Source organism: Taudactylus pleione, unplaced genomic scaffold (genome assembly GCF_031769625.1).
Source record: "Taudactylus pleione unplaced genomic scaffold, aTauple2 ptg000082l, whole genome shotgun sequence".
Lineage (NCBI taxonomy): Eukaryota > Metazoa > Chordata > Amphibia > Anura > Myobatrachidae > Taudactylus > Taudactylus pleione.
The window spans coordinates 8,961,780-8,977,404 of NW_028284484.1; the positions used below are offsets into that span (position 1 = coordinate 8,961,780).

General features: G+C 43.7%; 1 protein-coding gene across 4 annotated transcripts in view; it reads left to right on the top strand.

Annotated features, from left to right (window-relative positions):
- The window catches only part of CFAP74 (cilia and flagella associated protein 74), a 279,555-nt gene that overhangs the window by 18,677 nt on the left and 245,253 nt on the right, over positions 1 to 15,625 (top strand). For all 4 annotated transcript variants that reach the window (XM_088468211.1, XM_088468207.1, XM_088468206.1 and 1 more), the window contains exons 4-6: positions 1,939 to 2,082; positions 4,366 to 4,464; positions 11,209 to 11,313. In XM_088468211.1, the coding sequence (XP_088324337.1) occupies positions 1,939 to 2,082; positions 4,366 to 4,464; positions 11,209 to 11,313 (348 nt within the window). The remainder of the gene's footprint in view (positions 1 to 1,938; positions 2,083 to 4,365; positions 4,465 to 11,208; positions 11,314 to 15,625) is intronic.

A 15,625-nucleotide genomic window follows, 5' to 3' on the forward strand; every position in this document is an offset into this window, starting at 1 on the left:
AGGAGCAGAGCATTTTGTGCCTCATGGGAGGGGGCATGTTGGAGGGTCTGCATATTACATACTAGAGGCCTACATATCCATATGTGCAACTTCTACCACTTACAAAACAACAAGATAGTGTCACTGGCGCAGTCTGTATGGAGAGGTCTACAGAGTATCCATCTTCATCTCACAGAGTGTCTTCACCACTGTTTCATTTCAAGATATGGAACCATATACTGGATAGAACTCACCACTGGCACTCTAATACCGTTCACTGAAAGGTTTCTTTAACACCTCCTTTTTCTTTCAACCTATCACACTTCTTAAGGGTCTATCAACAGACACTCACCATAAATCCACCTTGGTTCATACGTATAAAGGTTTCTTGTTACGACTCCCCTTATATATCCAATTGATGTAAAAAAATGTCTATTTTCTTAAAACAATTCTTTATTCCAAATCGGAACCATAAAAAAACCAAAAATAATCACATCACATAAAAAACACATGTAGCAGTATTGGGAACTATAGGTGGCAATAGGATATTCACAATATGGTTTTAAAACCTCTCTGATAGCCCGGGAATAATCAGAGAAGGTAATCCAACTAGATGACACATGGAGGAAAAAACCATTTAGAGAAATATCCAAAAAGGATTTATTTAGAGGAGGGGTATATTAAGCCCTTCCTGGGTTTCAGCTCCACATCCTGAGGAAGGACAATCAGTCCGAAACGCGTAGATGGTGGAGTAAGGAGCAGGAATTGGACAACAGGCGGTATTATACCATCCTTTTTGGATATTTCTCCTTTTACACCGGAGCTAAAACCCGGGTTTTTGAAGGGTTAACAAGGGCAGCTCCCTGGTGTAAAAGGGCAGGGAGTTGGATCGCCGGGTCGAGTGACCCGGCAATCCAACCCAGGTAACTAGCAGGGTTTAACACGGGCGTAGCCTGTGAAACCCTGCTGTGAGAACAGCGCACTCCAGGTCATGCTGACCTGGAGTGCGCTGCTAGCCGGCCGATTGGTCCGGCTTCAGTGGCGCTTGGAGATGACGTCATATAGGAACTTTGTTCCAACTCCGGGTCAGACCCGGAATTTAGGTGGAAAAGGGGTATTAGAGAGTGCTGTTTTTTCTCTCTCCTAGGGAGGCCATCTGGCATATCAGGAGAGCTGGGAGGTGTATATAAAGCTTACCTAGGAGAGATCTCTCTCATCTGACAATCAAATCCACTACTGTGTAGAGCAGGAGTATTCAACTGCGGCCCTTCAGCTTCTGTGGAACTACTAATCCCAGAATACCCTGTCACAGTTTTAGCATGACCTGATAGTAAAATTGTGGCAGCGCATGATGGGATGTGTAGTTCCCCAGCAGCTGTAGGGCCACAGGTTGAATACACCTGGTGTAGAGATTTTGTATCATGTACGTATGCCTCACAGCCCTCCAGCAGTCTTAAAAAAAAAAAAAAAATAGTAATTCCCACTTTAAATCCCGTGGCAAAATCATTGATAAATCTGGACTTTTGCCAGATCAGAACTTATATAACATTCCAGCCTTTCTATTTTTTCCTTTACGAGATTGAGTGCCATTACATGATCACGTCAGTCTTTCTTAAACCTGCCTATCACTTAAATAGAATTGAGGTATGATGGTGTGATCTGGGCCACAAACCACCTTTTGGATTGCCATTACCCAAATGATTATCATAGAACAGTTACACTTATTTTGTATAAGTTGGGGGATAAATTAGTGATGAGCTGTGCAGTTTCCTCCTACTGTATAATGCCCATACAGAAAAGACATTTTATATGACTATGGTAGCAAAAAGATACTGTATTCTTCCCCAGTGGAACAATGTAAAAAATGATGGGTTAGTTTGAGATACATATAGCATACATGTGCATACATAACATTTAACTACAAAATTTTCCTTAGCTACCATATATTTTTCCTTTTAGGTCTAATGAACAGTACCAAGATGAGAATGAACTAATTAAAGGCACGAGGCATGTCGATAAAGTTCAGACTTTCCAACTACATAAAAAACTAAACCAGTTGGACAATTTTCAGCAAGAGAAAGAATTTATGATACTGAAAATCAGGTATGATTATTTTTGGAATAATATAGAAATAATACTTCCCCACTGGTATCAGGAGTAATATTGTGTCATCCAGGGCTGTTGAGAGTTCTGATGGGTTCGGGTAGTGGGGAGGGGGATAAATATCCACTACTCCCCCAAAAAAGTAATAAACTGCTATCCGCACGCTCAGCACAGGGGGGCGGCTCCTGGGGCACCTGTAATACTTCTCCTCTCTGCCCACTACTGTTGGCCATGCCTGTATAGCAGGGCAGCCGCACATCTCTGCTGGTTGTGTTGCTGTGGCTGGGCTTATATATAGGCGCAGCCAGTATTAGTGGGCAGAGCAGTGGAAGAGGTCACTGATCTGGGCCCCTCCAACCATCATGGGCAAGTAGTACTCGTCCCCCTCCTCTATATGCCTCTGCTGTCATCCAATACCAATAAATCATCTGCAGGATATTTCTGAGATCGGAAACTGTTGGGACATGCGCCTGAAAGGAGTGAAAAGAAGTAAGTTTATGATTGCTGGAATTGGCGGATTGATTTCATTAGTTACACTTCTAATGCTGGTTACTTGGACTCACTATTTGTTAATCATTCACATTTATTTATCACCAGTTATTTATATAGCGCACTCATATTCTGCAGCGCTATACAGTGAATATTTGTCCATTCACATCAGTCCCTGCCCCAGTGGAGCTTACAATCTATATTCCCTACCACATGCTCACACACATACACACTAGGGTTAATTTTGTGAGAGCCAATTATCCTGACAGAATATTATGGGAGGAAACTCACGCAGGCACAGGAAGAAGGAACTCCACACAGTTAGGGCCGTGGTGGGAATCAAACTCACGACCTCAGTGCTGTGAGGCAGTAATGCTAACCATTACACCATCTGTGCTGCCCATTGCTCCAAATGTAACTAGGACGGCCCTGATTCAGAGCGAGCGCCCTGGTCGGAGCGTCCGGCTCTGAATCAGGGCCTCAGTGTATACTGGGTCCTATTGAGCGAATGATGGGTACATTTTTATTATGGAATCTCTCAGTTATTGCACAGCCATCAGATCCAAGGACTGAATTTACATGCACACTATAATTATTGGTTGCTATAGGTCGTGCAGCAGCTTTCCCCTGTTCACTAGGTTTTGTAAAAGTCCCATAGTGTTCATTGGGGGCACTGAGATGGGTATGGGATGCTGGCACTCTGGATCCCGGCTGGCATTCTGACCACCGGAATCCCCACCTTTGGGATAGTGACCGCATCCTGGCGGCACTATTGTAGTTGTTTATTGGGGGGTAATTCATTTTATATATACATACAAACATATATAAACAGCTCTGATCCATTGAAGCATGGACACCACAAGACCTCTGAAAGTGCCCTGTGGTATCTGGCACCAAGACGTTAGCAGCAGATCCTGTAAGTACTGTAAGTTACGAGGTGGGGTCTCCATGGCTTGGACTAGTTTTTCCAGCACATCCCACAGATGCTCGATTGGATTGAGATCTGGGGAATTTAGAAACCAAATCAACAGCTTCAACTTTGTCACATTTCTCAGACCATTCCTGATCAATGTTTGCAGTGTGGTAGGGCACATTAACCTGCTGTAGGCCATAATGTTATATATACACGGTACACCCATCAGCCATAACTTTAAAACCACTAAGAGGTTAAGTGAATAACTTTGCTTATCTTGTTACAATGGCACCTGTCAAGGGGTGGGATATATTAGGCACCAAGTGAACACTCAGTTCTTGAAGTTGCTGTGCTGGAAGCAGAAAAACTAGCCAAGTGTAAGGATCTAAGCAACCTTGATAAGGGCGATAAGGGCCAAATTGTGATGGCTAGATGACTGGGTAAGAGCATATACAAAACGGCAAGTCTTGTGGGGTATTTCCGGTATGCTGTGTTTCGTACCTACCAAAGGGGCCCAAGCCAGACAACCGATGAACCGGTAACAGGGTCATGGGTGTCTAAGGATCATTGTTGCATGTGGTGAGTGAAGGCTAGCCTGTCTGGTTCTATCCCTCAGAAGAGCTACAGTAGCACAAATTGCTGAAAAATTTAATGTTGACTCACCTTCAAAATCTGATGTAACACACCCATATGTGCATGAATCTGTGGTCATACATCAGTGCCATTTATACAGTCATTGCAGCAATAATACCAAGATAGATTTCTTCTTCCAGGTTACAACAATTAAAGATGAATTGAACAATGCGGGAAATAAATCTGGATCCTGACAGCAGACCTAAAATGCACATGTCTTAAAATAAATTGTTGATCTTTTGTTTCAGGGAAGAACTGAGGGCATGTCATCAGAGAATAGAGTCGTTAGAGGAACAAAAATCGAGTGTGGAAATGGATATTCTTACAGAACAACAAACCAATAACATGTAAGCAAATGACTCAATATATGCATCAGCCACAGATCGTATAAAGCAGGACGCTGGGCATGATATATACTGTAGCTGTCTGGTTACTTATAATTACCGTTGATCAGTGCTCGAAGTGTGACGGTATACAACGGTATGGTATGCCGCCACTTCAAGCACTGAACATTTTTTTTTATTCCATGGGCGGCTGAGCTGAGTGCGGAGGCGTGACCTCAGTCCGCTACCCTGACACTGTCTATGGGCCAGAGAGCAGCAGCATTGTTCCCTCCCTCCTCCCAGAGCAGCTAGGGGCCGGTCACCTCCTCCCTGCATTCATGCACCTGCAGCAGCCAGAGTGACTGGGGAGGCTCCGTGGTCCCTCTCTGACAGACAGTTCGACTCCAGTTGAAAGTGCAACAGGAACTTGTGTTCGGTGTGGCGGGTAGGTACTGGGGAACCTGTTGAGACTATTTTTTTTTTGCTTGCCCCAGTGACTGTGACAGCACGGCTTGGTGTGCATGCTGATCTCCCCCTCCCTCCAAAGCTCTGCTCCTTCCTCTCACTGACCTGCTGCAATCTTTCCCTTCACTTTACCCGTGTCTTCTGCCTTGCCAGGCTGAGGATCTAGCCTTGACGGAGAGGAGGTCTGGGTGGAGAGAGAGACTGGAGACTAGAAAAAAAAACTCCAGACATAGCTTCGTGAATAAAAAGGACGGGGCTTCGTGGGGAAAGGGGTGGGGCTTCGTGGGGAAAGGGGTGGAGTCTTGGCCAGGAGGGGAGAGAGTAAAGACTTCCTCACTGTGCAGGCATCTCACATAAGAGTAAAGCTCGGCAGCACACTGCAGCAGTGCTGTGACTGGCCCCATGATGGCAGCAATGCAGCTGCTTGATTATAGTAACAACAGAAAATGTCCTACAGGTCCAGGGGGCTGCTAGTGAGGAGGGGGGGCGGGGTTACTTCCGTCCCCCCCTTAATGGCTCTGCCTGGACCACAGCTTATAGGTGGGTGACGGACCGGGAGCCTGCCTTAGCCACATCCCGGGGCACCTAACAGCGGAGACTATGCGGACTCCTCCCAGAGACCTCTAGGTAACTGTTCTCCCAAGCACCTCACACTCTCAATCTCATGCTGAGGGTGTAACAGGTGGAATGGCATTGAAATGCCGGCGGTTCAATTCCCGACAGCGCTAGCCAGACGCGGAGGAAATCCCGACAGCGCAGGTAAGTAATCTAACCCTCTTCTCTCCCCCCAACCCTAACCCTCCTTTAGGGGTGCCTAACCCTAACCTCCCCCATAGTGCCTAACCCTATCCTCCCCCCGTTAGTGCCTAAACCTAACCCCCCCTCCCCGCAGCCTAACCCTCCAGGGGGTCCCTAACCTCCCCCCCTAGTGCCTAAACCTAACCCACCCTTCTCCTATCCTAACCCTCCCCGAGGGGGTGCCTAACCCTAAGTCCCCCCCCTAGTGCCTAAACCTAACCCCCCTTCTCCTAGCCTAACCATTCTCGGGGGGGGGGGTGCCTAACCCTTAGTCCTCCCGGGGAGGTCCCTTAACCTAACCCCCCCATCCCTGGCTACATCGATACTTACCTCCGGCGCTGGACTATTGGTCCGGAGTCCCAGCGTGGGGAGGCATCAGTATTTTGATGCCTATGTTAAATCCCCTGCCGGGATTGTGGTGTCGGGATTGAGACAGGCACATAACTACATCCCATAGCACGTATAGGATTATAACCTGCACCGTTTTGCATTTCTGGATCTTCCTTTCTGTAGCTCTGGGTCTACCAGTCCTCGTTAGGATACTGTAGATTGCTCTCATCATACTGGTTTGGGAAAGGAGGTAGTAAGAGGAGCAAAGGGTGAGAGATAGTTGCATGCCACACCCCTCATAACACATAGCCACACCCTTGTGACATGTGGTCACACCCTTTTTTAAGCACCTTCGACGCACACACTAAATACATTTCCATACCCCCACTTCAAAATTCCCACTTCGACCACTGCCGTTGATAATACTCTACCCGTCACTTGCACTTTATAGAGGCAGCCATTTTGTGGGCTGACCCAATTTTCATGAGAATACAACCTATCGGTGCTCTAGGAACCAATGACACCCTTGATGCGTGAGTCACAAAGTGATTTATTAGGCTGAATATTGATTGACTACAAAATAATTGACTCCTCTGTGTATAGCTGACGGTTCCTCCCAGTCCATAGATAGAAACAAAGCAAATGTTTATTATACTGGGCATTTGTTGTAGTCATGGTTCCTCAGTGCCAAGCAGATGGTACAGGTGATGCAGCATCTCCCTACGGTGCTCAGTAGTAACACATCATTAGTGTCTTGTTTCCACATCTCCGCATCTTCTGCGCTAACGTTTGGAAAGATAACAGTCTGAGGTAAGACCTATAGCCGAGTACAATGCAAAGTAAGATTAGCACAAGTCACTGGGAGTTGTAGGTAACATTTATACTAGACAATATTATGCCACTCTGCTTTATCAGCACACTGTGTAATGTTACATATTTTATAGCTGTATAGTATACAGTACAGCTCAGTAGTTCTCAGTGACTGCAGAACCCTCATACAGTGAACCTGCAGGCGTATCTCTCTGTTTATATGAGTGAATGTGTGCTCATCTAATACATCAGGAATACACGTCATGCTGATTTTAAAATGTCACCAGCTTCTAAATGTTCTAATTTATACATTTGTGTATTGTATTTGCATTTTAGAAAAAAAACTAAAACATAGGAACATAAAGAGAAGTTCAACAATATACAGTAGAATAAATACATAAATGTATTGACACCATTGTACATACAGTATTAAACATCTTATACAAAATCCATTACAATAATGGGATGTGGTGGATAAATGTGGGTTTGAAGTCTTGTTACAGAGCTGGTATGTCTGTTTCCTACCAGTAATACATATTTTTTTACTTTATTAACTTTATTAATATATATTATGCTTTTAAATACAGGATATTATCTTTTTAGATTTGAAAAAGTCAGGTTAATGTTGTTTGTTGTCTTCCATTGGAATCACTGTGTTGGTCAGGTGCACTTGGCAATACACCTTGGTCTTATATCTCTGTGATACCCCGGCGGTCCTCACTCTGGAGCCAGCTCTGCACACTGAACACGTCCCATAATGTACAGTACAGAGAGGTGGAACAGTATTTACAGGAGGACTGTGCAAAAGTTCAGCCTCCTACCCTGTAACTGGGTTGGGTATGATATGTCGATATGCGTAATGTCATACGTTATAATTTTGACGTTGACCATGTCGACATTCGTCAAGTAGACAGTCATTCGGTATGTAGACAGTGATAAACTGTTGACATGGTAGAATGTCACAGCCTAACCCTAACTGCATTCTTACAATGTAGACATTTCACCTGTCGGCATTGACAGAAAGTTGACACATTGCCTGTCTATATTTTAACAATGTCGACATCATAACTGTCGGTATTATGAATGTAAACATTGTCATTGTTGACCATTTGACTGCATTCCCTATAACTACCACCACCTTCAACTAAGTACACGTTTGCGTTTTGGCATAAAATATTATTTATGGATTAAATTAATGATTACAGAATGAGAGAACTGTTCTCATGTGTTACTTGTGTATGAGATTGTGAAGGTTATTATTACATTGCTTGGAGTCCAACATGGAGACACAAAATCTCTATATGGCTGATGCCAGAATGACTCTCACCTCTGATCCCCAATCCCAGTTCTGATCTCATAGGGTCATCACTGTTTATAGTAGAATAGAATAATGGGAAAAAAAGGTAGCATGTTCCCCTCATCCAATAGCAGATTTAGGGATCAGGCCATCCCTAGCCACAATATTATTGCCCCCTTTCCCCTAATAGTATTATTTTCATTATTAAATTATAAGCACCTTAGTTGATTCTTGAGAAAAGCATTCAGAAGCAGGAGAATGAGCCGCAGACCATGCATGGCAGCCATTAAGATTGCAGTAGCTGTAGGACCAATGCTGTATTAAACCACATGGGCGACCGCATCCTTCACAATGCCAGAATTGGTGCAGGTCAGAACAGTGAGTGACGGTTGCACAGTCTGTGGATAGGCGGACACCTGATAGCATAAAGCTGTTTCTCACTATAAATGGAGACCATGAGCATGTGGGCCCCAGGCTGGTCAGTACTAATGAGATGTGTGGAAGTGTCACTTTTTGTTTTTTATTGTTTTCTATAACAGTGTACCAGCCCCGTACTTAAAATCCCTGTGGCACTTTCTGGCCTCCCTGGGCTGTGAGCTTAGTCAATGAACAAACTTTGGACTCTCAAAATGAAAACTTTGCCATGGCAGAGGTTCCCAGTGAAATGGAATTGCTTCCTAAAACAGAGGGCCTAATTCAGACCCGCTCGCGAGCGCTGAGCGCTCGCAAGCGGGTCGATGTTGGGCCAGTGCGCATGGGGTCCCTGGTACCGTTACTTACACAGAGAAGTCTCCGGTACCTTCTAATACTACTGTTTGGCCCTACTGTAGAATGTGGGTTTCTAGTGTTTTATTCCTTTCTATAGGCCTTGTATGTTTTGATTTGCAGAGGTGTATGCCTTTTTCCTTTTCCTTTCCCCCTCTCCCCCTACCTCCATCTCTACACTGTTATTTTGTTATTCATTTTATATTATGCAACAAAAAAGTTAAATCAAAGTGGAATTGATAAATCTTTATTATATCCATGCTTTATTGTCACAAAATGCAAAAATTGGTTTCTGGACATTGATAATGTATAATTTGTCAGTGTGTGACTGTCTCACTTTCTTTTCGTCCACTTTTAAAAATAGAGTTTAATAAAAAAAAAAATCACAATTTTCAAATAAAGTTTAATTGTATAAAAGACTCTTCAAAATCTGTTCTTCTATCTTGATCCAGTACAGTGCAAATTGCTTCCACATGCTACTTGTTATTGGTTCGCCAGTAAAGGGACACTGAACTAGTGATGTTTATTGGTTGTAGTTGTGGTTGGGTTATTTTTGTCTTTTAATTGAGGATTTATCAGGTTAATTTTTATATTGTTTACAAAAAAAATGAAGAAAAGATTAAATAAAAAAAATCAGAAAGTGATGAACAAGGGTCTGGCCTGTCTTATACACTTAAAGTTTATCTGAAAATTGTGTGTGGGGGGGGAGGTTGTTGTTTGTTTTTCACTCTTTTAGTACACTATGTAGATAAAAGTGATTGCACACTGACAGCAAATAAATCATCAAGATTCTATTGACGTCAGTACTTTGTAGGTCCACCACGGGCAGTGATTACTGCTGACACCCTTCTTGGCAAACTGTCCACAAGTTCCTGAACAAAAGCAGGCGGTATGTTTTGCCTTCCACCTTAGGTACAGTGACTAACTGTGACATTGAAGAAGGTCGATTCAGCTTAAAACGCACCTGGCTCTCAATGGGGTTAGGATCTGGACTCTGAGCTGGCCAGTCCATCCGGTTTACCGTATTTTCTGTATACCAGTCCATTGTCACCCTTGAAACAAGACAGGTGGCATTGTCGTCCTGATAAAAACATTTGTTGTTTCTGTAAAACAGCAAGTGCATGGACCTCCCTACGAATTGTTCATTAGAGACCATTTGGAACTCGTGCAGTGGGATGCATGGTATGCATTTCGCTTGTGCGGGGATGTCCAATCACTTTTGTCTACATAGTGTATAATGTGCAGTAGCCTCGGTGAACACTGTCCATTATATTTGGACACTGCAGTGACAAAGTTGCCTGTTCATGGGACCCAATCTGGTTCAGTATTGGAACTCACAAGCCAAGGGGATCTGAAGGAGCTATTTCAGCACAGTGCTGGTAGCCTCAGGAAGGAGGTATGCTGGTTTTTGCCAGGCCATTCCTGTACTGATTAGACACTATGGGGGGTCCCCACGCTTGTGGATGGTCGACGATTAGGTCTCTAAAACCCTGATCCCTTATACAAATACTAGAAAGTTGGATCTTGTACGTCATGCCCCCCCCCAAGCTTTGCCTCCCGTGCAGCAGAGTTCCCTTCTGTCCCCAGCTCACCCCTGGCTGCAAACTTGTCCCATCCGTCATTGCGTTAGTGTGATAATATAAATAAGTAATTAATATGCAGACACACATTTGTAAAATAAAGTTTAATCAAATAAAACACTTTGTTATTCTTTTTAGACATGGCATATTTGTTTTTTTTATGTATTTGAGGACATTAATAGCTATACACAGCTTGGCCCAAGAAACAAGTCCCCATTCTGTTTAGTAGGAATCGGGGAAATTGGTTGTTGATTTGTACATTCTCACCAATTGAAACAACCTCTATCCTATTTTGGACACAAATACACAACATGGATCCTCATACATTACTGTGCTCATTCATTTGCAATTTATTTCATTACAATGTATTCACTGCAAAACATGCCCCTTGCAGTTTCCTTCATTATGAGTTTCAGACTTGTGTTTTCCCTGTGTAAATTCCATTAACACATTCCTGATTTTGAAACTGCTTCGGAAATCGAAAACTAATACTTGATTTTACCAAAATTGGATTTGAATGTATCCCTGCCTTTTATGGTTTTCTCCTTCCAGGAGTTTAGAAAAATTATATTTGCTGATTTGTTGGATAAACAATAAATATGCAGGGACATACTTACAGGAGTAATATGTTGTATATACTGTATGTTATATTCCACTGTCAGCGAGGATTGCTTTTTTAAATAGTAACAAGATTATAATTGTAATGTTTGTTTGCTACCACAGAGCTGTTGTGTTCCGTCTGCAAGCTCTACACAGGCGACTGAGCACTGAGGTGGTCAATGAGGAGGAGGTGCAGTCAAAGATCACCGCTATGCTGAAAGATAATGAGTGAGTTTGCCCACCCTGCACCATTGATCTTTCCACAGTTTAATCCAGTGTTTCTCAACCTCGGTCCTCAAGGCACAGTAACAGTCCAGGTTTTAGTGATATCCATGCTTGAGCACAGATGGTTAAATCAAAATAACTGAGGTACTAATTAACACACCTCCACTCAAGTATGGCTATCCTTAAAACCTGGACTATTAGTGTGCCTTGAGGACCGTGGTTGGGAACCCCTGCTTTAATCACTTACGCACTGTATAGATATGTATTGTAAATTGGTTGAGTGATATTAAATGCATTTCAATTATTTCTTACATACAGTACATACATACAAGGACAAAAATATGTGAAAAACCAAACATTACACCGAAATGTGCTTTTTGAGCACTCCATCAAAAAACAATGGCAATTAATACAGAGTTGGTCACCCTTTGCTGCTATAACAGCCTCCAGGCTTCAGGGAAGGCTTTGCTCTAGATTTTGGTACATGGCTGCAGGGATTCACAATCATTCTACCACAACAGCATTCGTGAGCACAGGCATCGGTGTTGGTAGATTATGTTTGGCTCACAGTTGGCATTTTTATTAATCACAAAGATACTTGATGGGGTAGAGGTCTCACTGTACAGCCCAGTCCCCTTCTTCCACACCATGGTGGACCTTGCTTTGTGCACAGGGCCATTGTCATGTACCACTACAGTAGGAAAAGGCCTTCCCCAAACTGACACAATTCTCTAGAATGACAGTGTATGCTGTAAAGTTAAGCTTTCCCTTCACTAGAACTATAGGACCCAGCCTAACTTCAGCCTATCACCACTTGTCTCCAATACCCACTTTCCATCCCCTTATTCACTTTTGTGAACTTAAATTATTAATAATTACCACCTTCTGGCTGGCCCTGCTAACCATCTTTTCTCTCACATGACCCCTGCCCACCAGCTTTTCCCTCACATACCCCTAGCTTGCCAGTTTTTCTTTCACATGATCTCTGCCAAATAGCCTTTCTATCACGTCACTCCGCACACTGGCTTTTTTCACATGAACCTCTGCAAATGAGCTTTTCTATCACATTCCCCTCTGCCCACTATCTCTTATCTCACATGTTGCCCTACCCACTAGCTTTTCCTTCAGATCCTCCACTGCTCACCAACACTTCTCTCAGATGCCCCTCTGCGAAGTGGCTTGTCCTTCACACAATTCCCTGTCCATGAGCTTTCTTTCACATGCTCCCTGCTCACCATTTTTTTTTCTCACATGCCTCACTGTCCACCAGCTTTTCTCTCACATGCTGCTTTGCCAAACAGCCTTTCCTCACATGTCCCTCTGTGCACCAGCTTTTTTTCCTCATGTTTATATGCCCACCAGCTCTTCTCATACATGCCTTTCTGATCACCGGCTTATCTTTCTTGCATGTTCCCCTGCCCACCAGCCTTTTCCTCCCATGCCCAACAGCGTTCCCGATATTACTCCTTTTTGTACATGATTTTTTTCAGTCGCTTAGAGATACAGTACACAGGCACATTTGAAGCAGCCGCTTGCACTGTGCACATGTCACTGCTTCAGTCATATGGCATTGAGACTGAGAGTGACAGAGCAGCAGCAAGGAATGCCCCTGCAGCTTTGTCAGTGTAACCACTGGAACTGTAAGATTCAATTAACCCTCCAGGTGCTGGTCCTGAGGCATGATTCTTGTTCTGCAGTCTGACACTGCACAGTAGTTGGGAATTGGTGGCGCCCAAAAGGTTCTGGCACTCTTTGCAGCTACCTTTAGCTGTTTAATTTTTTTTTTTTAAATATGTTCCGTAATTTTTCTTTGCTGTCTCAGGTTGCCTCATTAGAGAGACAGCTCTAGATGGTAGTGATGTCTTTTCAGCTCTGCGGTAATGTAATGTTATTGATGTTAATTTTTTTTGTTATATATTTTCTGCAAATTTAATTTAAGGTGACAAATATTGAGCAGTATAAACAGAAAACATTTGCAAAATATATATAAATGTTTATACCTTATTTATTTTATACCTATCTTTATTGGGGGCAATCCAATTAGGTGCGAGTTTGCAAAAGCTTGTTTGTTTTACAACACTTGCAAACATCGCATGAATGCTAGAAATGCGAGATCTAGTTAGAAATGCCTATTCATGCTACTCACAGCAAGGGTGTGCAAATTTTCTAGAGCATATGACTTGGGAGAAGTGCTTATCCTGGACCCAAAAAAGTGATAACTTTGTTAGCAGGATCATACAGAAGGCTGTTAAAGGACATAAGCAAAGTACTGGAGGAGTCAAAAGGCTGTCTGAAACGAATTAAACGAAAAATGCAAAAGAAAAAATTTGAAAAAAGGTGATTTTGTGGTAATTTGAGGCCACTTTAAATGTACATTTTTTTTTAGAAAAATTATAAAAAAAAGCAATTATTATTCATTAAAAAAATGAAAACGTTAATTTGGGGGTAATTTGAGGCCATTTTTTAACACCCTAAAATGACATGTAATTATTGGCCTAATTAAGTTAATTGAAAACTTCCAAATACCTAATTTAGTCATTATTGGGGGTGTCTAAGGGGTTCTGCACGGTGTCCCAACATATTTACCTTTAAATAAATATTTTCCTTACCTTTTCTCCTGCTCAGGGGGGTGCGCACAGAAAAACACAATTTTCCTCTGAAAAAAAAAAAATTGTATTGCAGTGCGAGTTCCTGGTGAGAACGTCTCGCACAAGCCAACTTGTACCTATTTGGATTGCCCCCAGTTACCCATACATTGATATCAGGGCCGGTTCTAGACATTGTGGAGCTCAGGGCGAAATTTCCCAGTTGCACCCATCTCCCTCCCCCCCCCCCCCCAAAATAAAGAAATAACTTTTTTTAATTGGCAATCCTCTGACCGCGCTTTCAGCACACGCGCTTCCGGAAAGGGGGCATGCCCTTGCAGAACACCCCCAATTCATCACACTGTGGGGCGTGCCCAGCACTTACGAAGGTGCTGGGCTTCCCCGAGCTCTCCCCTCATGGTGAATAATTGCCATGCGCAGTAAAGCGCCTTACACAGTATGTCTTAAGGTGCCCACACACATACCGATCTGCACACGATCCCAGGATGTGTGCGATTTCCCCTGAACTCTCCCCCGGCAGCTCCTACACACGATTAGTAGGAGTAAAAAGCATAAGATCTATCGCGCTGCTTAACTTTTTTTTTTTTTTTCCCCAGTGCATTTTGTCCCAGATTGTCAGATCTGCCCTACTGCACGGCAGATCTGACGATGCGATGTGCGACCAGCGGGGACGCGCATCGCATCGTGATCGTGAGTTAGGACTCACGATTTCCTCACGATTTGGCCATATTTTACACGATCTGTCGTCACGATTCGTCGGAATCGGCCAGATCGTGTAAACTATCGCTATGTGTGTGGGCACCTTTACACAGTATTGGCCTTTATAACACATTATGCCACACGCAGTAATGGCCTTTATAACACATTACCTGTTTAACACATTATGCCACATGCAGTAATGCCCTGTATAATACATTGTGCCACACACAGTAATTCCCTTTATAATACATTATCCCCATTTCAAATTATTCCACACAGTAGTCCCTTATTCATGTTATGACACACAATAGTACCCCTTTTACACAATGCCCAAATTAGTGCCCCTTATAGACAAGGCCTACAGTAGTAGTGCCCCTAATACAATGCCCACAGTAGTAGAGCCCCTTATACAATGCCCATAGCAGTGGTGCCCCTTACACAATGGCCCCAGTAGTGGTGCCCCCCATGCAGTGCCCCATTAGTAGTACCCGCAGTGGTAATGCCCCCAGTAGTAATGCCCCCTATAATAATCCCCCCCAGTAGTAGTGCCCCATATAGTAGTGTCCCCAGTGGTAATGCTACCTATAGAAGTGCCCACAGTAATAATGCCTCCATTAGTAGTGCCCACAGTAGTAATGCCCCCTATAGTAGTGCCCCCTATAGTAGTGCCCCCTATAGTCGTGCCCCCAGTGCTAGCACTTCTGAAAAAAAAAATACAATTAAAATACAAACACAATACTTACCTTAAGCCCCGCTCCTGCGTCCACTGACGTCCGGTCCGACTGCGGCCCCACGGATCTATGGGAGAGATGACGTCCCTCCCATAGTGCTCTCTGCGGGAGCCGGGTGTTGGAGCTCAGAAGTGAGCTCCTGCTTTCGGTTGCTGCTGCAGGGAGGAAGCCGGGTGCCTGCTGGTATCAAATCTCAGCGGGCGCCCGGCAAACGGAGCCTCCCTGTGGCGGCTAGCGGGGGGACACACACGACCGGCGCAGTTTTATTTTGATTCTTCT